Source organism: Dromiciops gliroides, chromosome 6, assembly GCF_019393635.1.
Source record: "Dromiciops gliroides isolate mDroGli1 chromosome 6, mDroGli1.pri, whole genome shotgun sequence".
In the NCBI taxonomy this organism is placed as follows: domain Eukaryota; kingdom Metazoa; phylum Chordata; class Mammalia; order Microbiotheria; family Microbiotheriidae; genus Dromiciops; species Dromiciops gliroides.
Genome location: NC_057866.1, coordinates 258,542,131 through 258,569,174, shown reverse-complemented (window position 1 = coordinate 258,569,174; position 27,044 = coordinate 258,542,131). Strand labels below are relative to the sequence as shown.

At 40.5% G+C, this 27,044-nt stretch overlaps 1 protein-coding gene across 1 annotated transcript in view; it reads left to right on the top strand.

Annotated features, from left to right (window-relative positions):
* Nucleotides 1-542: 542 nt before the first annotated feature.
* HPSE (heparanase) overlaps nucleotides 543-27,044 on the top strand; it is a 50,252-nt gene continuing 23,750 nt past the window's right edge. Inside the window, exons 1-4 of the mRNA XM_043971593.1 lie at nucleotides 543-865; nucleotides 8,286-8,431; nucleotides 11,461-11,586; nucleotides 23,505-23,678. Of these exons, the coding sequence (XP_043827528.1) occupies nucleotides 630-865; nucleotides 8,286-8,431; nucleotides 11,461-11,586; nucleotides 23,505-23,678 (682 nt within the window). The 5' untranslated portion in view covers nucleotides 543-629. The remainder of the gene's footprint in view (nucleotides 866-8,285; nucleotides 8,432-11,460; nucleotides 11,587-23,504; nucleotides 23,679-27,044) is intronic.

Here is a 27,044-nt window from a genome sequence, read left to right as displayed (position 1 = left end):
GCCCTTCCCTAATCGCACAGCACCCTACGGCCGACTGACTTGGCTCTATGCACCCAGGCTGTCCTCTGCCAGAAGGGTGTCGGCTCAGGTTGCCTGAACTAACGCAAGGGCGGGAGTGCTTGGTTTCATTTGTTAACAGGACAGCTCAGAACCGAGCGAAAACCCAAAAGGAAATGGGAGTGATTGATAGGAGGGGTGGGACTCTAGGGGGAGAGGAAGTGGGAGTGGGATGTGGCAGTGGTGCAGGTAGGAGAGGGAAAGGGAAGGGAGGAGGGGGAGGAGGGATAGAGGGAGGAGGGGAGGAGAGGAGGTGGGGAGAAACGGGGAGGAGGAAGGAGAGAACGAGAGGGAAGGGAGGAGGGGGAGGAGGAACAGAGAGAGGAGGAGAGGAAGGAGAGGTGGGGGAGGAGCGGGGAGGAGGAAGGAGAGGAGGGAGGAGAATGAGGAGGAGGAGGGGGAGAACGGGGAGTAGAGGAAGGAGGGGTGAAGGGAGGAAGGGTAAAGGGAAGAGGGGGTCAGGGGAGGAGGGTAAGGGGGTAAAAGGAGAAAGGAAAGGATCCGGAGGAGGCGCTGTTCAGTATCCCCGTGCTGGGTCTCTGCCTCTGGCCGAGCCGCCCCCGGAGTCCGAGATGCATGCCGGCGGCCCGGTGTCTGCGATGCTGCTGCTGCCGATGCTCACGCTACATCTGCTGGGGCTCCCCCGGCCGCTTTCAGGGAGCCCCCTGGCGGCGACGGAGCCTCCTCCCAAAGTCTTGGAGCTCGACCTGCGCACCGACGTCAAGGTGCAGGAGGTGAGCCTGGCTTTCCTCTCCATCACCATTGACGCCAACCTGGTCACAGACCCCCGATACATCACCTTCCTCGGGTAAGTTGCTGACATTCACCGGCCTCCTCTCCTGCATATACTAACTGCTTTCTCCTCGTTTCCGACCTCCTTCCCCCTTTCTACACCTGAACACAGTCCACGGCTCTCCTCACAAGGAAATACTTTTTTTTTCTCTTCTGAATCAGCAGCAACTTTGTTCTCCAATCGCTTTCCTAAGTACTTTTGTGACTGCCTTTATTGTCCTAGGCGAGACCGCCCACGCAGAATTGCTGGGTTTTGTTTTGTTTTAATGTGCCTGACGAGGGTTGTGCTACAACAGGTGTTCTTAATCTGGAGTCCAAGGGCCCGGGCAAAAGGTCTCCACATAGAGTTCAGGAGATCTGTGAACTCGAATAAGGGGGGGGAAACCATCTTTATTTTTCCTACTCTCTAACTGAAATTTGGCGTTTCCTTCAATTATTTAAAAATGTTATTTTGAGATGTGGTCCATAAGCTTCAACAGACTGACAAAAGGCACGCGCGCGCGCGCACACACACACACACACACACACTATCTCTCTCTCTCTCTCTCTCTCTCTCTCTCTCTCTCTCTCTCTCTCTCTCTCTCTCTCTCTCTCTCGGGAAGGGACTGGTCTCAGTTCTTTTCACTAGTCCTTCTTTCCCTGAAGTGGTTGGCCAGAAGGGACATTGGCTATTTCCTTTGCATAAAGGAAGTGCTTAAGAGAAAATTGTTGAGTTATTGCCAGCATGAATAGGGACTTTTCAGTTGAGTTCTAGGAAAAGGGCTTCACGTTTAGACTTAAATGCAACACATCCAAAATTGAACTCATGATCATACCCTCCTTTCTTTCATATTACTATTAAAGATAACATCTTGGGGGCAGCTAGGTGGTGCATTGGATAAAGTACCAGCCCTGGATGCAGGTGGACCTGAGTTCAAATCTAGCCTCAAACACTTGACACTAGCTTTGTGACCCTGGGCCAGTCACTTAACCCGCATTGCCCCACAAAACAAAACAAAAAACAAAAAAAGATCAATGGCTTGGTAGTCACCCAGCTTCTTAACCTTGTGTCATCTTCAGCTCTTCACTCTCTCACATTCAATCTGTTGCCAAGTCCTCCTAGTGTCCCCTTCTCTCCTCTGACACTGCCACCATCTTCATCACCTCATGCCTGGACTTTTTCAATAGCCTGATGTTTGGTGGGCCTGCCACAAGTCTCACCTCACTCCCATCTATCCTTCTCTCATCTGACAAAGTAATCTTCCCATGTTGGGGGATGGGGGTAGGGAAGGGAATAAGCATTTTATAAAGTGCCTACTTTGTGCCATATACTGTGCTAAGTGCTTTTACGGATATTATCTCATAATTAAAGTATAATTAGTTATGTCCAACTCTATGTGACTCCATTTGGGGTTTTCTTGGCAAAGATACTGGAGTAGTTTACCATTTCCTTCTCTAGCTCACTTTATAGATGAGGAAACTGAAACCTGTTTGGTTAAGTGACTTGCCCAGGGCCAAACAGCTAATGTTTGAGGTCAGATTTGGATTCAGGAAGAGTCTTCCTGAATCCAGGCCAATAACTCAATAAACTCTAGTGACTCCCTATTCCCTCCAGGATCAAATATAAAATCCTGTTTGGCTTTTTAAAGCCCTTCATGACTTTATTCCTTCTGTCCTCTCCAGTATTGTTATACCTTAGTTCCCAGGGTGTTTTTTTAAGGGTTACACATGCTTAAGTTGCATTCTTCTCTATGAAGTTGTGTTGGAGCCTTCTGCTAGAACTTGTGATGCCCCTTCTTTTTACTATTATAAAATCTGCCTGGGTTCTGGTCCCTTCTCCTTGCTGCATGTCCAGTGGGGACAAATTGTAGCTAGGGAACTACTTTGGCTCTTGATATGGCTAGAAGTCTCCCTCAGCTCCTTTCTTTTGACTACCTTTCAAAACTATAAGAGAAGAGCCTTGATCTTGCCATATTCAACTGCTCCTGTAATTTTCTCATTTATTTTCTATTTATTCTCCTCGGTCAACCAGTCAGTGACCTAAGAACCTGGGGGTCTTAAAAAAATGAACCTTTGAGACAGCTAGGTGGCACAGTGGGTAAAGCACGGGCCCTGGATTCAGGGGAACCTGAGCTCAAATCCGGCCTCGGACACTTGAGGCTTACTAGCTGTGTGATCCTGGGCAATTCACTTAACCCTCATTGCCCGCAAGAAAAAAAAAATTTTGAACCTTTGGGGCAGCTTGGTGGTGCAGTAGATAGAGCACCTGCCCTGGATTCAGGAGGATCTGAGTTCAAATCTGACCTCAGATACGTGACACTTACTAGCTGTGTGACCCTGGGCAAGTCACTTAACCCCAGTTCACTCACACACACACACACACACTCACACACACACACACACACAAAAATAAATTGAACCTTTGGAGAATGCTGGAAACTTGAGTTTTTTCCTAGGCCTGCTCTAATCCACAGATTCTTGTGAGGCAATGAGGGTTAAGTGACTTGTCCAGGGTCACACAGCTAGTAAAGTGTCAAGCGTATGAGGCTGAATTTGAACTCAGGTCCTCCTGAATCCAGGGCTGGTGCTTTATTCACTGTGCCACCTAGCTGCCCCCTAATCCAGAGATTCTTAATCTTTTTTTGTGTCCTGGATTTCTTTAGCCATTTTCTGATCAAGCCTATGGCCCTCTTCTCTAGGTAATGTTTTTTAACACATAAAATAAAGTATATAATGTTTCAAAAGAAACCAATCACATTTAAATATAGTTATCAAGTTCCCAAGACCCTAGGTTAGGAACCTCTGCTCTAGGGGAAGCCTGGAATAGTCAGGCTTAATTGAAGTAGGATGACATTGTACAGTTACATTGTAATTACATGTTTATTTATTGGTCACTAGCTTGGGCAAATCTCTTACCCATCTGAGGTTCATTTTTCATATATTCAAAATGAGAAGTATGGTAGCCACCTTCCAGGGTTGTTGTGAAATTCCAATGAGATCGGGCATGGGAAGCACTTTGTTCATTTTTAAGTCCTCTATCAATGTCAGTTATTGTTATTAATAATATAATTGGTATTAATCCCACTCTGGATGCTGGGAGTGCCACCAACTTCAGGAAAAGAATGGAAGGGAACAGAAGTCGCTGTGACCTTCAGCATAGCAGAATTAGACCTTCAGTTGGGTTCTTATCGTTAACTTCCAGTCCTTGAGCCCAAATCTATATATGCAAATAATTTACCTGTGCACATTGAAGGGAACAAACATTTATTAAATGCCTGCTGTGTCTCATGCACTGTGCTAAGCCATTTACTAAAATTATCCCACTAAATCCTCAAAATAGCCCTGGGAATGAGGGTAGGTATAGGTGCTATTATTTTCCCATTTTACAGATGAGGAAACTGAGGCAAACAAAGGTTAAGTGACTTTCCTAGTTTCACAGAGCTAATAAATTTCCGAGACTAGATTTAAACTCAACTTTTCCTGACTCCAGGTATACCCTCTTCTCTTCTCCCCCCCGCTAAGAATCAAACCTACACTCTGGTAATAAAGAGTATTTCATTATTTTCAAGAAGAAATGAAAAAAAGATATTTGATCAAGACCAAGAATGTATTGGGGATATGAAATTTCACAAACTTTGACCATCTATATTCCCTGTTACCTGGTTTCTTACTTTTGCTTATGTCATTGGATGTTTTTGTCCCTTTAGATTGTAAATTTGAGGTTAGCCACTGTCTTTTGCCTCTTTTTTTTTCTTTTTTTTCTTTTTCTTTTTTTTAGTGAGGCAATTAGGGTTAAGTGACTTGCCCAGGGTCACACAGCTAGTAAGTGTCAAATGTCTGAGGCCAGATTTGAACTCAGGTACTCCTGACTCCAGGGCCGGTGCTCTATCCGCTATGCCACCCAGCTGCCCCTTTTGCCTCTTTTTGTAACCCCAGGTCTTAGCACAGTGCCTGGCACATGGTAGACATTTTTTGGTTTGGGTTTTGGTTTTTTTTTGTAGGCAATGGGGGTTAAGTGACTTGCCCAGGGTCACACAGCTAGTAAGTGTCAAGTGTCTGAGGTTGGACTTGAACTCAGGTACTCCTGAATTCAGGGCCGGTGCTTTAACCACTGCGCCATCTAGCTGCCCCACATGGTAGACATTTAATAAATGTTTGTTGATTGATTATGTCAATGACTCTCAAGGTAAGGACTTTGCCATCATCTTTTTTTTTTTTTGGTATATCTCATCTCTTAATCCTGAAAATACTAACATTATAGGGGGTTTCTCTGGTAGAAATTAAGTAACATATAAAATCTGACTTTCTACCTCAAAAGTACAGCCATGTTTCTTAAGAAAGCATCCATCTGAGATGCAGATTTTTGAAAGTGAAATAGTTTTTTTCAGTTAAAAAAACAATCTGGGCCTCTCTTTCCCTAAACTAACAACTAAGCAGTCAACAAACACTGATGAACTACACACACACACACACACACACACACACACACACACACACACACACATCCTCAGGGGCATCTGTGATGACTAAATAATTGTTGGTAAAGTCAGAAACATCAAGAAAAACAGGAGAGGTACTATGAAACTGGAGATGGGCAAGTGTTTTCCCAATTTTCCAAGATGAAGGAAGAGAATCAAATCTACAAACCAGTGAATTTGAATTCAATTCCTTGGGAAATTCTTGAATGTATCATTAAATAAATGGATAGCACATATATAGAAAGGGAAGTGGTCATTACAAAGAGCCAGCAGAGGGGCAGCTAGGTGGAGCAGTGGATAAAGCACCAGCCCTGGATTCAGGAGGACCTGAGTTCAAATCTGGCCTTGGACACTTGACACTTACTAGCTGTGTGACCCTGGGCAAGTCACTTAACCCTCATTGCCCTGCAAAAAAAGCCAGCAGAGTTTCATCAAGCTCAGATGAGGTTGGGGCAGACTAACCTTATTTCCCTTTTTGAAAGGGTTAAATGGCTTGTCCAGGGTCACACAGCCAGGTTTGTCAGAGATGGAACTTGAATTCAGGTCCTCCTGACAAGGAGGCCAGCTCTCTTTCCACTATGCCCTGTTCTTTCTCAGCTAGGGTGATCAGAAAAGTACTCATTTAGAAGGTTTATACCCCAGTCTTTCTTCCTCCCCCCACATCTAACTAAACCCAGGACAGTTTAAAATTTTCACCACAAATGGTATCCTTATCATATTTTCAGATGACACAAAGTTGGAAGGGAGAGGTAACAGTAGGTGACAAAGTCAGGAAGCAAAATGATCTTGACAGGCTAGACCATTTGAACTGAATCAAATATGATGAAATTCAGTAGAGATAAATGTAAAGTCACATACTTGGGCTCAAAAAATCAACTTCACAACTGTAGCATAGGAGAAGGAAGAGTTCGAGATCAGTAGGTTTGAAAAAGATCTGAGGGTTGTTTTTGTTTTTTCAATGTCAGGAACAATTTTATTTTTGTCTCTGATTTCCAAGGAATAATATAGTGCCCAGCATAGAGTAGGGATAGGGATAGGGACTGGGCCTGTTATTTTTTTTCTTTAGTAAACATTTTTATTTAAAGTTTTGAGTCCAAATTTTGTCCTTTGTGATGAAATAATGGGATTTAGCAGATACTCAAAGACCCACCTTGAGATTAATCTAGACTGATTGAATCAAGTGAGAGGGATTGACTGCTGATTAGCCTACTTCAAGTTAATTGGATTGTAATCACACCTGGCTAGCCCTTAAGAAGGTATTGTTCTCAGAAGCTAGACTGTGAACTCAACTTGAGAAGACCTTCAAAACCAATGGATTTGGATGACACCAACCAATCAGCTTGAAGAAGTGTGTAAGGACTGCCTCTGTTCCAGACCTATAAATAGCTTCCACAATCAGCTTGCTGGGGAGTTCCTGATTAAAGCAGGCTCGTGGAGGACGACTTGAGGAAGAACCCAACCAGGCTGGAACTCTAGGCTAGATAGGCTTTTTCTTAACTTTCTGAACTCCTTGTGAATATCTGTATGCTTTAATAAATGTTTAATGCCCAAAGACTGGTGCTGAATCTTCTAATTTAAGGCGATCACACAATATAGATTTTAAACATCACACCTTCCATCAATAAAAAAAAATTAATGAAATTTTGTCCTTCCTTCCCTTCCCTCCCTCCCTACTTCCTGAGGTGGTAAGCAATCAGATATAGGTTATACATGTACAATTATGTAGAACATTACTATGTTAGTCATTTTGTATAAGAAGACTCGAATAAAAGTAAAGATGGAAGTGAAATATAGCATGCTTCAGTGTGTGTTCAATCAATAACAGTTCTTTCTTTAGAGGTGGATAACATGCTTCATTATTAATCCTTTGGGATTATATTAGATCATTGTATTACTGAGAATAATTAAGTCATTCATAGTTCTTCATCAAATAATATTGCTGTCACTGTGAACAATGTTCTCCTGGTTCTACTCATCTTACTATACATCAGTTCACATAAGTCCTTCCAGGCTTTTCTTAAATCATCCTGCTTGTCATCTCTTATAGTACAATAATGGACTCCAAGCTGTCAGTCAGAAACATGATAGAGCAACCAACAAAATTAATGTGATCTTATAACATTGAGGGATGCATAAAGGACTTAACTGCTAGGAATGAGGAGGTGCAAGTCCCACTATACTCTGCACTAGTCAGACTCCACATAGAATATTGTATTGAGTTCTGGGCACCACAGTTTAAGGACATTAATAAACCCATGGTGGGCAACCAAGATGGTGAAGAGCCTTGTCATAGGAGGATCAATCAGTTGAAAGAATGTAGAATAAGTAATCTGGAGAATGGAAGACTGGAGTGTGGGGAGAGAAAGACTATGACTGTCTTCAAGTATTTGAAGAATTGTTATAATAAAGAGGGATTCCATTTCACCTTGGTCCCACAGAACAAATTTCGAGTTGATGTCAAGAAAATCCCCCTAACAATTAAAGCTGTCCAAGAAAGGAATGGCTTTCTTTGAAGGGTGGTGGCTTTCTCCTTCTTGGAGATCTTAGAGGGGCAGCTAGATGGCACAATGGATAGAGCACCGGCCCTGGATTCAGGAGGACCTGAGTTCATATCCGGCCTCAGACACTTAACACTTACTAGCTGTGTGATCCTGGGCAAGTCACTTAACCCCAATTGCCTCCCACACAAAAAAGGAGATCTTAGAGCAGAAGCTGAAGGATCATTTGTTGGGTATGATAGAATGGAGCTCAAACAATATATGTCATAGTGGGGGTTCTTTCATATATATGGGTTGGACTCGATGGCTTGCTGAGGTCCTTTCCAACTCCTCGATTGTATGATTCTCTGGTTCTCTTATTGGATCTGCAGAAACTTCATTTTTATTAACAGATAACTGAAGCCAAACCCACTGACCCATCAACCAGATTTTCTCAGGGAAGATGTACTTTTTACTAATTTGAGGAAATTCTCTTTCTCAGTTCCCAAAGGCTTCGGACCTTGGCCAGAGGCTTATCTCCTGCCTACTTGAGATTTGGTGGCACCAAGACTGATTTCCTGATCTTTGACCCAAAAAGGGAATCATCCTTTGAGGAAAGAAGTTACTGGGAAGCTCAAGTCAACCCAGGTGATCTTTTTTTGTTTTCTTTTAAGATGGTATTTTTCAACCTATAGTTTCATCTTTGAATCTTCTTGAGTTCGTCCTGTGTTTGCCTTGTGGTTTCCTGTGTTTTTGTTTCATTTGGAGAAATACAGACAGTTGCTCTGGGTATTGTAATGGGGATACTTCTCTTTGACCCATTGCAAGAGCCTGAAACCACATGGGAAATGTCCCACATTCTCTGGTATGCCCTGCTCATTTTTCCGACTCTAGAAGGTACACTGTGGTATGTATTAAAGGATATTAACAATGCAACTAATTAACAGTGCAATAGAGGTGAGGGAATGATGTTTGCTTGGAGAAAGTATAAAAGTGGGAATGGGTTAAGTGTGGGAATGGGTTGAAAGTGGGAATTATTAAAAGTTTAAGATACACAAAATGGGGTTTTATGCATGTTTACACTTAAAAAGGTCAACACTGGGTCCTTTTAAAGGTGTAATCAAAATGAAGGTTCCAAGTACTGTATTTCTATTTCGCATGGGTGTCCCAGTACTGACAAATTACAATCTCTAAGAGATCAGTGGGAGAATTCAAGTTGAAGTATGTTTCAGGTGAATATTTATTTTAAATGTTTTTATAGGTTCATTTAAGTACCTCACTCTTTTTTCTCAAGAAGTAGCTAGGAAGATTGGGAACATGGGAAATGGAGGCAACTATGAGGAAGAAAGGGTTGGTTTGCAAAAAGAAAAAAATTATTTTAATATTTTTTAAATCAATGATTGTATCAGTCCTTCCCTATTAATCATACAGTTAAAATAATTTTGACTAGGGCAGCTAGGTGGCGCAGTGGATAGAGCACCAGCCCTGGATTCAGGAGGACCTGAATTCAAATCTGACCTCAGACACTTGACACTTACTAGCTGTGTGACCCTGGACAAGTCACTTAACCCTCATTGACCTGCAAAATAAAGAAAGAAAGAAAGAATGAATGAATGAAAGAAAGAAAGAAAAGAAAATACTTTTGACTAATTGAAAAAAAATTCTCTGGAAGAGAATATTTCTTGTTACTTTAGAAAGGAAAATGTGTCTTTTATTCATTAAGAAACCCTGCACAAGAAAAGAAAAGAAAAGAAACCCTGGCTGTTCTGCTCTCGCTCCTTGTGCTGATGTCAGTGGTATTCTTCATGTGGTTCTTGAAATATCCTTTTTGGTCCCGGGGATCTAAGCTAGAAGCCAAAGGACTAGACTATGAAGCTTTGATGACAGGAAGTGTCATCAAAGTCTGCTACTTCTAGCGATGTATGACAGCAGGCAGCTAGTGATACTGTGGATAGAGAGCCAGGCCTGGAGTCAGGAAAACCCAAGTTCAAATCTCACTTTACATATTTATTGTGTGGCCCTGGGAAAATCATGTAACCTTTGCCTCAGTTCCCTAAACTATAAAATGGGGATAATAAAGCACCTACTTCTCAGAGTTGTTGTGAGGACCAAATGGGATAATACTTGTAAAAGTGTTTGGCACATAGTAAACACTATGTAATTGTTTATTCCTGTCTCCCCTCTTCTGTCTTGGGATAAGCATCACAATCTAATGAAGAGCCCAGAAAGCACTATTTCATCCTGTTCGTTTCTTTGACACCAAGAAATACACCAACTTTAAAAGAAAATGTCAGCCTTCCTTACATTCCCACTCTTCTTGTTACCCCTGCCATAGCAGCAGAGGATTCAGGAGAGAGCAGATACATACACAATGTTTTTCTTTTGAAAGAAGGTAGTGGAATGGATAGAGCCTTGGAGTCCTGGGTTTGAATTTTACCTCTGCCACTTGCTAAATAACTGTATGGGCCTGGGCAAGTTATTTAACCTCATCTGTAACATGGGGATAATAATAGTACTTACTTCACATTGAGGGGATGCCCATCAATTGGGGAATGGCTGGACAAGTTGTGGTATATGAATACAATGGAATACTATTGTGCTGTAAGAAATGATGAGCAGGAGTTCAGAGAAACCCGGAGGGTCTTGCATGAGCTGATGATAAGTGAGATGAGTAGAACCAGAAGAACATTGTACACAGTATCATCAACATTGAGTGTTGATCTACTGTGATGGACTATATTCTTCTCACCAATGCAATGGTACAGAAGAGTTCCAGGGAACTCATGATAGAAGAGGATCTCCAAATCCAAGAAAAAAAAAAAAAGAACTGTGGAGTATAGATGCTGACTGAACCATACTATTTCTTTTGGTTTTGGTGCTGTTGTTTTTTCTATTTTGAGGTTTTTCATCATTGCTCTGACTTTTCTCTTATAACATGACTAATGCAGAAATAGGATTAATGTTATTATGTGTGTGTGTGTGTGTGTGTGTGTGTGTATAAAACCTATCAGATTACCTGCTGTCTAGGGGAGGGGGAAGGGAGGGGAGGGAGGGAGAAAAATCTGAAATTGGAAAGCTTGTAAAACAAAAATTGAGAACTATCTTTACATGTAACAGGAAAAAAAATAAAATACTTTATTTTTTAAAAAATAGTACTTACTTCACAGAGTTCTGGTGAGAATCAAATGAAATCTTAAAGCACTTTGCCAGTCTTAAATCTCTATATGTTGTTGTTCAGTCATGTCTTCCTGGCCCCATTTGGGTTTTTCTTGGCAAAGATACTGGAGTGGTTGGCCATTTCCTTCTCTAGCTCATTATACAGATGATGATACTATGATAAATGGGGTTAAGTGACTTGCCCCAGGTCACATAGGTAAGTAAGTGTCTGAGGTCAAATTTGAACTCAGGAACATGAGTCTTCCTGACTCCAGGCCCAGTCCTCTATTCACTTGCTTCAATAGGAGATGTCATTATCCCCATTTTATAGATGAATAAACTGAGGGCAAGTGACTTAGCCAGGCTCACATAGCTAGTATAAATCTGAAGCAGGATTCAAATTCAGGTCTTCCTGATTACCAGTATGGTCCTCTACCAATCACACCACTTAGCTGCCTTTCATAGATCGTGTATTATCTGAAAAGCATCAAAACTAACTTGAATTTTTTCTCCGACTGTAGATACTTGCAATTTGGGTCCCATCCCTTCTGCTGTAAAGGGGCAGTTACAACTGGAATGGCCTGTCCAGGAGGAGCTGCTACTCAAAGAACAACATCAGAACAAATACAAGAATGGCACATTCACAAGTAAGAAATGAAGGTGTTTGGTAGCGTATTCTGGTCTCAGAAGCGATGGGCTTTCTAGCATTAGGTAGCCAGCATAAGCCTGAAATCACAGCCTTGATTCTCCAAATAGGACACTATTATTAATCTAGAACATCCCCCCAAAAAAAAATCTAGAACCCAGAATTGTTCTTCCTCTGGAACTGCTGGATGGCCTCAGAGAGTTGTTGGGAAGTAAATCAAGGGTGATGAGTTAGGATGCTGACTAATGGACTTCATTGGGCAAGCATGCATTAGTCAGAGGGGCTGGACGGATTTCTTGGATCAAACAAAAATGTTCTCCTAGCAAACTGGTTTCTTTTTTGCTTCTTCTATGCCTTAAATTACCCGGGACTTTGCAAATGTGGGACTCACCCAAGTAGTTAACATTCCAGCTAACCTGGAATTACTTATATTCCTTAGATTTGATTTGCATAACTAATCAAACAAATGACAAATAGTAGAATTTCTGGAAAAAAAATTATTTGGCCAAATTCAAGATAACATTTTATATCATATTAGAGTGAGATTCTTATCCCCATACTTTGTCTTCTCAATCAAAGGAAGACTTCATTAATGTAAAACACAAGGAATTGGGGAGAAATGGCCTTTGAATTCAGCTAGTTTGGGCCATGCAACATTTTTATTAAAATTACATTTTTTTTTAAAAATCTATATTTTAAACATTTTTTTGTTTTTATTTTAAATTAATCACCAAATAAGAAAGCATTGTCATATAGATGTGTGTGTTTGTGAGTGTGTGTGTGTATATATATATACGTATATACATACACATACATATATATCAGAACACAAAAAGAGGACTATATATGAAACAGAATCTGTTTCATTCCACTTTTTTAAAGTATGTAATAAAATCCACATATTACTTTCAAAACTATAATGCTTTTCTCTGCTTCCTTCTAAGTTTCCAGTGCATTTAAAAAAATGTTTCAAAGGCACTATTTTTTCTTTTCTTTTTGTTTTCTTTTCACTATTTTGTTTTATTGCTTTTCATAGTATTTATTTATTTTATTTTTTTATTTACATGTAAACATAGCTTTCAATGTTCATTTTTGTAAGATTTTGAGTTCCCTCCCTTCTTTCCCTTCCTCCTCCTAAAGCCAGCAAACAATCTGATATGGGTTATATATTACAATCTTGTTAAACATATTTCCACATTAGTTGTGTTGTGAAAGAAGAATTAGAACAAAAGGAAAAAAAACCCACAAGAAAGAAGAAAGAAAACAACAACAAAAATAAAAATAGTGTGCTTCAATCGGCATTCAGACTCCACAATTCAGTCTTTAGGCATTGTCTTGGATCATTTTATTGCTGAGAAGAGCTAAGTCTGTCACAGCTGATCATCACACAATGTTGTTATTACTGTGTACAATGTTCTTTTGGTTCTGCTCATTTCACTCAGCCTCAATTCATGTAAGTCTTTTCAGATTTTTCTGAAATCTACCTGTTCATCATTTCTTATAGCACAATAGTATTCCATTACATTCATATGCCACAACTTGTTTAGCCATCCCCAATTGATGGGCATCCCCTCAGTTTCCAATTCTTTGCCACCACAAAAAGAGAAGCTATAAATATTCTTGTACATGTGGATCCTTTTCCCTTTTTTATGATCTCTTTGGGATATAGACCTAGTAGTGATATTGCTGGGTCAAAGGGTATGCACAGTTTTTGGGGGGGGGGGTTGGGGGGGGTGGAGCAATTGGGATTAAGTGACTTGCCCAGGGCCAAACAGCTAGTAAGTGTCTGAGGCCAGATTTGAACTCAGGTCTTCCTGACTCCAGGGCCAGTGGTCCACCTAGCTGCCCCTGGGTATACACAGTTTTAAAGCCTTTTGGGTGTGGTTCCAAATTGCTCTTCAGAATGATTGGATCAGTTCACGACTCCAACAACAACACATTAGTGTTCCAATTTTCCCACATCTTCTACAAGATTTATCATTTTCCTTTTTTGTCATATCAGCCAATTGGATAGGTGTGAGGTGGGTACCTCACAGTAGTATGGGAGGTTGGGTTTTTTTTTTTGTTTTGTTTTTTTGCGGGGTAATGAGGGTTAAGTGACTTGCCCAGCGTCACACAGCTAGTAAGTGTCAAATGTCTGAGGTCGGATTTGAACTCAGGTCCTCCTGAATCCAGGGCCAGTGTTTTATCCACTGCACCACCTAGTTGCCCCACAGTAGCAGTTTTAATTTCAATGGCACTATTTTTTCACCAATATTGTTAACCCTTTCCTTCTAGCTAAAAAACTGAGAGAAAGAAAAAAAAACTTGCAGCAAATAAGCACAGCCAAGTAAAATGAATCCACAAAGTGATCATGTCCAAAAATATCTGGTCTCTTTCTGCTCCTTAAGTCAGAAGAGCAATATACTTAATCAAAGGTCCTCTGGAGGCATGACTGGTCTTTCCAGTGATCAGAGCTTTTACATATTTCAAAGTTGTTCTTCTTTACAATAGTGTCATCCTTGTAGGAATTGTTCTCCTGGTTGCACTCACTTCATTGCATCAGTTCATCCCACCCAAAATTCTCTGCCATCATCTTTTTTTGTCTTTAGCACTATTCTATTCCATTCATGTTTCACAAATTGTTTAGCCATTCTCCAACTGATGGATGTCTCTTCCCTTAGATTCTAGTGCTTCCCTTCCCTTCCCTTCTTGAATTTAGTGTATTTTTCCCTGGTCTTTCTGGGCCACATTTTCCTCATTTATAAAATGAAGGGTGGAACTACATGGTCTTCCAGTTTTCAATCTATGATCTAAGGGTATTATTATCTTTGCCTTCCATGCCATCAGATGATTATCAAAGACTTTAAGAGTGGTTCAAATTAGGAGGAAATTCCTTTATATGTGTCAGAGAATATTTTTAATGAGATATTAATGTTTCAGGCTAAGAAGAATCTCTATCTTCCTGAAGACAACAACATCATTAACGCTGGCTGTCCAGACTGGATCCACAATAACCAAAATGAGTATTAATCTGTCTATAAAAGGAGAGCACTTTAATTATGTTGTTGTCTATGTGGTCATGCTTTTGATTTTTTCTAGTTTTGAATTCTCCCTAAAAGGAAGGAGGTGGTTTATTGCCACTGCTGTGGATTTTCTTTGTTTGCAAGGTCCAAGGGAAAAATGTTTCCTTTTAGAAATCAGATGTTAGGACTTACGGAGTACAGTTATATAATGTTTCACACTTCCAGAAAATCTTGTTTCAATCGATCCGCTCGATATTGCGCAGCTGGAAATGTATCATTATCTCTGTTTCATTGTATCAGTCAAGGAGACATGCCTACTATGTTACAGATGAAGAAATTGAGACTCAGATCTCTGTGACTTGTTTATTTATGTTTAGTATGTGGCAAAGATGGTACTTGAACTCAAGTCTCTAGATGTCCAATTTCTTTAGGACAGTATAGATGTGTTCTGGAAGTTCCACTCATATAAGCCAAAACAACATGGCTGTAACAAAACTCTTTTGGAGTTTTGCAAGAGCCACTATTTGGTATAAGATATGCGGGGCCAGCTCCAGACCCATCTTGGGTATTTGATTATCAGTAATATTGGGCAGCTAGATGACACAGTGGATAGAACACTGGCCCTGAAGTCAGAAGGATCTGAGTTCACTTACTAGCTGTGTGCCCCTGGGCAAGTCACTTAGTCCCAATTGCCTCAAAGATCTGGGACCATCTCCAGTTATCCTCCTGATATATATCTTGCCACTGGACCCAGATGGCTCTGGAGGAGAGAGTAAGGTTGGTGACGCTGCACAGCCCCCTCCCTCACTTAAATCCAATTCAGTGCAAGTCATGACATCACCTTGATGTCATGGTTCTTTTCAAGAATGAAGGACAAGGGGCAGCTAGGTGGCGCAGTGGATAGAGCACTGGCCCTGGATTCAGGAGGACCTGAGTTCAAATCCAGCCTCAGACACTTAACAATTACTAGCTATGTGACCTGGGGCAAGTCACTTAACCCCAATTGCCTCACCAAAAAAAAAAAAAAGAACAAAGGACAAACAACAACAACATCACTAATATTAAAAGACTCTCCTTATAATGGGCTTTTACTTACAGAATAATGACAGTGAGTGGATTCTCAGCCCAGTGTTTTCCCAATTCTTTAAGGTCCCTGTCAGGTAACATTGTACATTATAATTCTTTGTCTCCTAGCTCCATGACGATAGGGATAGGGACCGATGGGGTCTTACCTAAACTTTGTATCCCCTTCTTCATTCCCAGTGCCTATTCTAGTACTGTGCAAGCACTCAATGAATATTTGTTGAATGAATGTGGTTTCCCAGGAGATTGGTTTGAAGGAAGTCATGTAGATTCCTGTGTTGTTTGGTGGCATTTGATTATTTTAACTTTGGTTTGTGAAAAGATTTGATTCCTCACTCAATCTTTTTTTTTTTTTGGTGAGGCAATTAGGGTGAAGTGACTTGCCCAGGGTCACACAGCTAGTAAGTGTTAAGTGTCTGAGGCTGGATTTGAACTCAGGTCCTCCTGACTCCAGGGCCGGTGCTCTATTCACTGCGCCACCTAGCTGTCCCCCCTCACTCAATCTTTACAACAGACGAAGAGACTTTTTTCCCCCGAAACTTTCTTACTGTAGTGTTGTTTACATGATATCAAACCTGAGGTTAAAAGAAGATTAGTTTTTGGAGTGGGAGGGCATCTGAGCCATGATTTCCTGGTTATGGATATGCAGATCAGTACCCTGGAGGTACCAGGCAAGGTAAAGTGAATTGACTCTGATGACAACATAGCTCAGTGCTTGGCACATAGTAGGCACTTAATAAATGTTTATTGATTAATTGATGTCAGAGGCAGGATAAGAACCAAGGTCTTCCTTCTTCTGGCTCACTCTCCACCACTATATTCTATACTTGATTGATGACTGACCCAGCCAAAAATGAAGCTTTGATCTTTTAATAAATTTAATGCCAAAATTGGATATTTAGAAATGTCAGGATTTAGCTAAATTTGTAAAATGTTCTTTTCTTTGATTCATTTCCTTCTTTGGGCATTTGTTCCCCTTGGTAATGTGTTATTGAAGCAAGTGGACATTTTTACATTTTGGTTTCTATTTACAGGGTTGTCAGGAAGCCCCAGCTGAGGATGTCAGGGGGTTGAGTAAAGCCTCTAAGATAGAGTGGAAGAGTGAGCAGAGATAACCTTTTCCCTTTCACCTTTGGGGAGAGCTCAAAGTCAGTTCATCCTTAGAACAGAAATTACAATAGGTCTTAGTACGTGTTGCAGGCAGCAGGTGACAAAAACATCTGGCAGCAGGTTTTCAAGCTAGGTTGGGCAAGTTACTGGAAATAACAAATGTCATCTTGGGTGTGTCTGCCCAAGGGCGGATTCTATTCTTAGAATCTTTGGGTTTAATAATAATAGTATTTGGGGTGGCAGTGTGGCCTAGTGAATAAACAGCTGGCCTGCAAGCCAGGAAGATCAGTCCTGTCTCTAAGAGTACTGGGTGTGCCTTTTGGAGTTGGACTTAGCTCCTAAGACTATCAGTTACAGAGAAACTGCTGACCTGATTAGTAGAGAGGGAGTTTCCTTAACCTCTACTAATGAAATCACAAATCTAGTCCCTAACCCAATCCTACCTAGGGTAGAGTTTGAGAAGAACTGAGTTCAAATCTAGCCTCAGATACTTACTTGCTGTGTGACCCTGGAGAAGTCATTCTCAGCCTCTGTATGCCTCAGTTCCCTCATCTGTAAAGTAGAGATAATAATAACACATAACTCCCAGGGTTGGTATGAGGATAAAACAGACAATATTTGTGAAGCATTTTGTGAACCTTGAAGTGCTATATAAATGTTAGATGTTACCTATATGATCCACGATCCCCTTGGACTGGAACAAGGTCGGCCCTACCCCAGAAGCCATCTAGGGTGATTGCCAGAAACATCAGAAGGACTTGTTTCTGCTTATGTCATGGTACTAGCACATAGACTGTAAAGGTGGTGAAGTTCTAGGGATATAGTTAATAGTAATAAGACTGGGAAAACAAGCCTGCACACATTACCTAAGAGTCGGCTTTGGCAGTGGTAACAGAAGAGAGAGGCAATTTCACGATGTTCACCTTCATGATTCTGCTCCTCAGCAGTCTGAGATTTTTCCACTTATTCTTGCTATCATAAGGATTCTACTAATGCTTCCAAACATCCTCAGTTTCACTGGGGCTAGATTCCTAGCTGTTCTGGGCCCGAAAGGGAGCTTCATGAGCTGCACTGGCCAAAAGAAACAAACAACATTCTCCCTTCACCTGCTGATGAACCTCTCCAAACTTAAGTGATGGCCATGTGGGCTCATCTAGCTTGGTGGTATCATCCAGAACTCAGGTTCCTCCATCATAGCTTTCGAAAACCCAAGTTTCATCTCTTCCACATTGAGGCATCTCAAAAGGGCCTCAGTGATAAAAAATGAGGGGGGGGCTCAGTGAAAATGGTAGTAAGACGGCAATTAGGGGAAAAAATATCTATACACACACACACATATATATACATACATATACACATATATAAATAAATTTATAATGATAGTTAGAATTTCTATTATGCTTTAAAGTTTGCTAAGTGCCTCACATGAATTATCTCATTTGATCTTCACAACAACCAACTTGGTAGTATAGCAGACAGAGTACGGGCCTGAGAATCAGAAAGAACTGATTTTGAATCTAGCCCCCAACATTTACTTGGCTCTGTGACCTTGGCAAGTCATGTGATTTTTGTATTGCCTTAGTTTTCTTATCTGTAAAATGGGGGTACAAAAGCACTTACTTCCCAGGGCAGTCGTGAGGATCAAGTAAGATAATATCTGTAAAGCATTTTGAGAACCTTGTTAAAGTCAATAACAACAACAACAACAACAATAATAACCTTGTCAAGGTTAATAATAATAATAGATAGCATTTGCTATATAAATGCTACCTATTATTATTATTAACAACCCTTTGAGGTGAAAGCTCAGTACCATTGATGTATCAGCATTTTAAGGTTTTCAAAGCACTGTACATGTTCTTGAATTTGATCCTCACAAAAAGTCTTTGAGGTAGGTGCTATTATTATCCCATTTTACAGATGAGCAAATTGAGACTGACTTGCCCAGGGTCACATAGCTACAAAGCGTCTGATTGATGACTGACCTTCCTAACTCCAAACTAGTATGCCCCAGCTACTTAACTTTGTGGAGAACTTTGTCCATTTTCATTCTCGTGAACTTATTCAGAAGGAAAGGTATTCTTTCCACACTCAGGAATGTGAAGGAACATTTTCTAGATGTCCTAGTGCTTAAAATATTGGGGTCCACTGTGAAGATTCTGCATCCCTAAAAAGGGTTAGATGATAAAAACACTCTATTACCTCGCTGCAATTGCATTGTCCTGGTTTAGCTATTCACCAGTTGTGTGAGTTTGGAGAAGCCATTCTGGACCTCAGGGTTCATGGGTTAATGCTGCAAGTACCTGCCACGTCATCTATCCCAACCTCTTTATTTTGCATTTAAAGAAACTGAGGCCCAGAGAGATTGAGTGATTAGCTCAAGGTTACACACAGAGACTTAGTGAATGGAAGTGAGAGCAACTGAAGTCCAGGTCCTTGTTCAACTTTGCCAATATGGTGTGTAATATAAGGTAGCACTTCTGACTTGTTTTGGTTTACATGTCTCTAATTATTAGTGATGAGAGCATTTTTCATATGGCTATTGAAAGTTTGAATTTCACCCTCTGAAAACTGCCTATTCATATCTGCCTTTTCTCAATTGGGAAATAGTTCTTATTCTTATGCATTGTAATCAGTTCCCTATAATATCTTAGAAATGAGACCTTTATCTTGCTGCAAAGATTCTCCCCCCCCAACTTTCCTGCTTCTCTTCTAATTTTAGCTGTATTGATTTTACTTGTGCAAAAACATTTTATTTTTATAGTATTATCAAAATTGTCCATTTTATTTCCTATCTACTTCTCCATTTTTTGTTTGGTCATGAACTCTTCTTCATAGATCTGAAAGGTAATTTCTTCCATACTCATTTTTTTAATGTCACTCTTTATGTTTAAGTTATGTTGCTATTTGCAGCATATCTTGGTACACATACACACATACATAGATACATACATGTACACATACACATGCACGCACACATAAATGAATATATAGTTTCTGGCAGACTATTGTCTAGTTTTCCCAGCAGTTTTTGTTGAATAATGAGTTCTAGCTTCAATAGATGAGATCTTTGGGTTGATCAAACACTAGAATGAGGATACTTCTATATATTGTGTACCCAATCTGTTCCACTGATAAACCTCTCTATTTCTTATCAGGACCAAATTATTTTGATGATTAAGACTTTGTAGTATAGTTTGAGTTCATAAATTCACTACTAGGTCTTTCTTCTCACTTTTTTTTTTTCATTAATTCCCTTGAGATTCTTAACCTTTTGCTCCTTTGGATGAATTTTGTTATTTTTTTCTAGTTCAGTAAAGTAATTCTTTGGTAATTTGATTGATACAGCAATGAAAAAAGTAAATTAAGTTAGATCCTGGTGTCACTTGTTATTATGTTGACTTGGTCTACCCAAGCGCAATTAATATTTGTTCAATAATTTAGATCTGTAAAGTTCCCCCGGGGGCAGCTAGGTGGCACAGTGAATAAAGCACTGGCCCTGGATTCAGGAGTACCTGAGTTCAAATCCAGCCTCAGACACTTGACACTTACTAGCTGTGTGACCCTGGGCATGTCACAATACCCCCATTGCCTCGCAAAAAAAAAAGAAAAAGAAAAAGAAAAGAAAAGAAAGAAGTGTAAAGTTCTTGACATATAGACTCCCAAGTATTTTATACTTTCTATAGTTATTTTAATAAGAATTGGAATTCCTCCTCCTATTTCTTCTTGCTAGGTTTTGCTGCTAATATACAGAAATGTTGATGATTTGTGAGGATTTAATTTGAAGTTCATCTATTTAATTTAGATTATCAGTTTAATTGACATATAATTGGGGGAACAGTTCCTAATAATTTTTAAAATTTCTTTTCCATTGATGGCAAATTTAGCCTTTTCATTTTTGATACTGGTATTTGGACTTTTTTATTCTATAAGTTTTGTTAAAAATGTATTTTTTAATTTGATTATAATTTTTTCAATCAACAAAAATCCAACTTGTCTCCCATTCCAACTCCTCCCCACCCAAATGAGAATAAGTTTTTTAAAAAGCAAAAAAATCCTTATTATAAACACTTATAGTCAAACAAGTTGAATGTCCACAGTGGCCATTTGCCAACAAATATTTGTCTCATTCTGAATTCTGAGTCATCACCTCTGTCAGGAGGTAAATAGCATTTTTTTGTGTAGAGAGGGGCCTATGTGTCATGAGGTCTGTCATTGTGTGGCTTGAAGAGAGGCTGAAGAGACATGTCTAGCCCTTTCTCCCCCAACCCTTCTCCAAGGGAGACTTTAATTCCTGCTGGGAGGGGAAGCCCAAAGTTGAGGTCAGAGGCTACCACTCTTGCCCTACTTAGAGAATGGGGTACCTGGCCAGAATTATATCTATCTGCTCCCTGGAATATTACTAGTTTAGGGGATATGATTAGGTGCCATCTAACTTCTGGTCACTTTGTCATTGGCAGGGAGGGAGACCCCAAGATCTACAGCTAAGGCTTGACACACTTCCCACCAAATGCCAGTTCCAAGAACTACTGCAAGTTCTTCTTGATTCTGGGATTCCTCCCATGGTTATTTCACTGCAAGCTTCAGCCTGGGCTGGAGGTCAGAGCAGAATCTGGGCCCTACTCCTAGGGTCACCACCCCACAGCTACTGTTGGCTTCTGGCCTTGTTTATTGCTCAGTGTACAGCTAGTGCCTGCACATCCTCCTTTTGACCACTGGTAGTTATAGGTCCCCTTAAGGGCAACTAGGTGGCACAGTAGATAGAATTCCAGACCTGAAACTTTGTAAGTTCAAATCTGGCCTCAGATACTTACTAGCTGTGTGACCCTGGGCAAGTCACTTAATTCTGTTTGCCAAAGTTTCTTCATCTGTAAAAGGAGCTGGAGAGAGGGGCAGCTAGGTGGCGCAGTGGATAGAGCACCGGCCCTGGATTCAGGAGGACCTGAGTTCAAATCCGGCCTCAGACACTTAACACAACTAGCTGTGTGACCATAGGCAAGTCACTTAACCCCAATTGCCTTACACCCAAAAAAAAAAAAAAAAAGAGCTGGAGAAGGAAATGGCGACTCATTCCAGTATCTTCACCAAGAAAACCTCAGATGGGGTCATGAAGAATTGAACACGACAGAACAACAACAAAATCATAAGTTCCCTTCTCAGTCCTCCCTGGATCTATGACCAGGAACTGGTTCATGAGTGACAGAGCTGCCAGTTGGTCCCTTTTTCTGAACCCTGCCCTGGTGCAGGCACTTCCCAGGACTTCTCTTTGCCACAGTAGTCTTTCAGTCCCTAGGTGCTAGAAAGTTTCGTGGGGTGCACTGAGCTCCTGGCTAACCCTGTCTCCAGTGGTTGGTAAGCCTAGCCAGCTCACAATGACTTGCTATAAATTTTTTCCTGGGTTTCCAATCAGGTTCCAGTCTGGTGCATTTTCTAGATTATTGCGGAGGAGGACTGGTGGAGGTGCTGGGCTGTTCTCCATGGTTCTCTCCTTTTCAACTCAGCCTCTTCCCAAGAGCTCTTTCCAATCCTTAATAATTATAATTCCTTGATAGGCTGCAGACATTATGGAAGTGAGAGACACATGGAACATCTAGAGTACACCAAACAACCCGATAGATTAGTTTCAGCTTTTCAGCCTTTCTCATCATTAAGGCCGAGTCTTCACAGCTATAGTTACTCAGGTAATTCAGGCAAACTTTTCTCTCCCCCCTCAACTACTGAGGAAATGCTAAGGAATGAGGTGGAATGGGTTTGTTTATCTTCAATGAGGTATATATCAAAGCAGTTATATGAGCAGTTTTGTTTATTTTAGGAAGGAAACTGGCGAAGGGGATAAATGTTAAGAGATACATTAATATTAATGTGTTAGGGGGCAGCTACGTGGTGCAGTGGATAAAGCACTGGCCTTGGATTCAGAAGGACCTGAGTTCAAATCCAGCCTCAGACACTTGACACTTAACTAGCTGTGTGACCCTGGGCAAGTCACTTAACCCTCATTGCCCTGCAAAAACAACAACAACAAAAAAAACCCCAAATATTAATGTGTTAATAGATACATTAATATTAATATATTGAATATCTGTTCACATTAATGCATAATAAAAATATAGTAATACTTAACTCTGGGTGATCCCAACCCCTAGAACTCTAAACTATCACCACCTTTATGAACCAACTATAATCCAATAAATGATTAATTATATTAACGTTTTGTGACATACCATTATTCCGCATGGCACTCTGTGGTATGGTTTCACCTTAGTACTTTGTCTAGACATCTAAAAATTGTAAATCTGTCTTATTTACTGCTCTATTCCAAATAAAAAATAGTGTAGAAATGTTTCAATTGTCAAGAAAAATGATGATTGCCTTCTCTTACAAAGCTTGCATTTAACAGGATTAGATGCAAGGCACCAAGGCACAATGTTCAGGTGGTCCTGTTCTCTTGAGGCCTTTTTATTGTCCAGGCCAGGAGTTCTGGGTGTTTTCTATGTAATACAGTTCTATAAATAAGCTATATCAAGAGGAGAAGATGAAATTGTATTAGCCAATCCAATGTGATCATTTTCTTATAAGCAATATTATCACTTATTTGGTCTGTAATTCAAAAGGTTTGAGGATGATATGATGGAAATAAGACTTTATGTAGAGCATACTTTCAGGTTCTATTTACTCTGGTGATAAGATTATTCACTATTAAATTATGTTTTTGTTGATACAGAAAGCACAGTGGATATGCTGTATAGTTTTGCCAAGTGTTCGGGACTGGACCTAATCTTTGGCATCAATGCCTTAATAAGGAAAAGTAATTTGCAGTGGGACAGCTCAAATGCCAAATTGTTCTTGGATTATTGTACCTCCCAGAAGTATAACATTTCCTGGGAACTTGGCAATGGTAAGTACACTGAGGATTTCATTGATCAAGGAGTATTGTATTATTATTATTATTATTATTATCCTAATTATATATTAAAACCATTTTTAACATTTAAAAAAAGTTTTGAGTTCCAAATTCTATCCCTCCCCCCTCTCCCCTGGAGACTACTCTTTAGTGTCATATAACACAATTTGTTTCATTACAATAATAGCCAGAACTTATATAGTTCTTTAAAATTTGATAAGTGTCTTACACATTTTATCTCTACAAATAAACCTAGGAAGAAGGTGCTATTTTTGTCTCTGTTTCAAGAAGAGGTTTGGTTTTTGTTTTGTTTAGTTTAGTGACTTACCATGGGTCATCAAACACTAAGGAAGTGTCTGAAACTGGATTTGAACTCAGGTCTTCCTGCCTCTAGGTCCAGTGCTCTATCCACTGTGCCAGTCAGCTGCCTATATGATTTTCCTTTCGGCTGGATAGAGGTACCTTTGGGAATTACAATTCCCCGATATCTTCTTGGATCCACTGCTAAGCCCATCTTATCTTCTGCTTGCCTAGAAGATTACTTAGCTGGGGCCAGCAAGTCTGCATCTCCTATTTTTAGAGAGTTCCTGGGGCAGCTAGGTGAATAAAGCACTGACCCTGGATTCAGGAGGACCTGAGTTCAAATCCAGCCTCAGACACTTGATACTAGCTGTGTGACCCTGGGCAAGTCACTTAACCCTCATTGCCAGAAAGAAAGAAAGAAAGAAAGAAAGAAAGAAAGAAAGAAAGAAAGAAAGAAAGAAGGAAGGAAGGAAGGAAGGAAGGAAGGAAGGAAGGAAGGAAGGAAGGAAGGAAGGAAGGAAGGAAAGAAGGAAAGAAGGAAAGAAGGAAAGAAGGAAAGAAAGTTAGAAAGTAAGTTAGAAAGTTCCTTTGGCTTCCAGAGCTACTCAGCTGACACCGAACACAATTTTCAAGGAAGTGGTTTTGTCTTCACCTTTGCATCCCATGCTTTATTCCTCTCCTCCCAAACTTCACTTGCAACATGTGCCAGAGGACCCTGACTTCTGCTAGGGAATTGGCAAACTATTTCTAGATATTGTGTTAATGGTTAGCTTTCCTGTGATAGGCCCAGCCTAATTCACATAAGGCTGGGGCTTGAATTTGGAATTGGAACAAAATGAGACACTTATAGTCCATCCAAAAAGATGTTTACTTAGTCATGGCATAGAAAGGGTATTCAGCAAAGATACAGCATTGATTCAGTTGAGCACAACTTCCTGACCTCTCTGTTTGCCACTCTAATCTGCCTGAGGGTGTGACTGTTGATTCTTTGTGCTGGCTTTTTGCACCTAGATTGCATCCCTGATAGCTCTCATCCGATACATCTTCCCTTTTCTAATAAACTCCTTAAAAACTCAATGCCTCTGCTTTGTTCTCACTCTCTTTTGAACCCATGGTGCTTTCAGTTTCATCCTCCAGCTGAACTTGCCCTCTCCAAAGCCACCAATAATCTCTTAATTGGCCAATATAATGACTTTTTCTCAGTCTCTATCCTTGACCTCTCTGCTGATATATCTTGGATATATAACTGCTCCATATCACACTGCTGATTCCCTTGTACTAGGTCTGCTCTCATCTGTGGGTTTTTGTGACACTGCTCTCTCTTGTTTCTCCCTCTACCTGTCTGACCAGCCCTTCTCAATCTCTTTTGCTGGATCTTCCCTTCTGTCAGGCTCACTAACTGGGCGTGTGCCCAAGGCTCTTTGCGGAGCCATCAAAGTTCTTTGTTTTCTCTATTCTCTCACTCTGTGGTCTCAACAGCTCCCATAGATTCAATGATTGTCTCTATTCAGATGATTCCAACATCTACTTGTCCAGCCCTAATCTCTCTTTTAAATTCCAATCCCATGTCTCCAACTGCTTGTTAGATCTGATATGGTGGGAAAATGGGGTATGGGTTGGGGTTGGGGTTCTTGGGAATTCCTCTTTAAAGAATTACACCCTCTTGCACACAAAACATAGTTGGAATAAGGTGATAGTTTATTTAGGAGCAAGGGAAGGGAAGGGTGGGGGAGGGAAACCATGAAAGAAATCCTCATGGGGAGATTTGGCATAAAGCACATGGCTCAGAGGTACCAAATGTCCTCGAACAGGAGACTGGAAGGTACTTTTATAGAGGCCTGATGGGGGTGGACCATCTGCCTGTGGAAAGTTCCTTTAGTGAAGGTAGACCATCCCCCACTGGTGGTAGCTGGGGGAATTGGGTGAGGAGTGGAGGACCATCCCCCACTGGTAGTGACTAGAGGATTAGGTGGGGTGGCTATGGATCCCTCTTCAGGACACAAAGGCCGAAGCCACACCCAAATTTATCTCCCCAGGGTAAGGGAGACCAGAATGAAGGGTAGGATTCAGAAGCTAGCTCAATCTGATTTGGTTCAGTTTATCTCTCTAGGCGTTATCTGTCCTCTGGTTTAGTTTCTCAAGGAGAAGATTCCTTGGTGTGCCCCAGAGAACTTCTGGGGTGCTCTGCACCCCATGACAGATCTTTCAAAATAGATATCCCATGGCCATTTTAAATTCAACATGTCCAAAAACTAAAACTCATTATCTTTGTCTCCAAATCCTCCCCCATTCTACATTCCCATAGTAATCCATCTTCCAAATCATCTAGGCTCACAACCTTGGTGTCTTCTTCAACTCCTCATTCTCACCCACCCCACATAGCCAATCTATTGCTAATAATCATGAAAAAAAAAATTCAGATCTCTAATAATAATAGAAATGCAAATTAAAACAACCCTGATATTTCATCTCATATTTACCAAATTGGTAAAGTTTTTAAAAATGGAAATAATCAATGTTGAAAGGTTTTCGAAAGACAAGCATAATAATACCCTGATGGAGCTGGGCATTGGTCCAACGGTTCTAGAAAATAATTTTGAATTATGTACAAAAAGACACTAAACTCTTCATCCCTTTTGACTCAGTGCTCTCCCCCACCCTAGCCATGTACATACAGGATGTCAAAGACAGAAAAGGGGTGTATATCTACCCAAAGATTCATGTCAGAATTTTTGTAGTAGTTTAAAAAAAAAAGGAAACCAAGTGGGTGTTTTTCAGTTGGAGAATAGCTCAGCAAATCATAGTATGTGAATGTAATGGAACACTGTTACACCATAAGAGGTAACATGTGAGGGACTGGAAGAAAGAGAGGAAGGATTCTTTGAACTGAAACAAAGCAAAAAAAAATCAGAACCAGAGAACAATTTAGACCATGACAATGATGATGTCAATGAAAACAACACTGAAAGAGTCAAAATTCAATCAGTTGTACTGTCTAGTCTTTGTGGGGAAAGGGAGGGAATAAGCATTTATATAGTGCCTACTATATACCAGGAA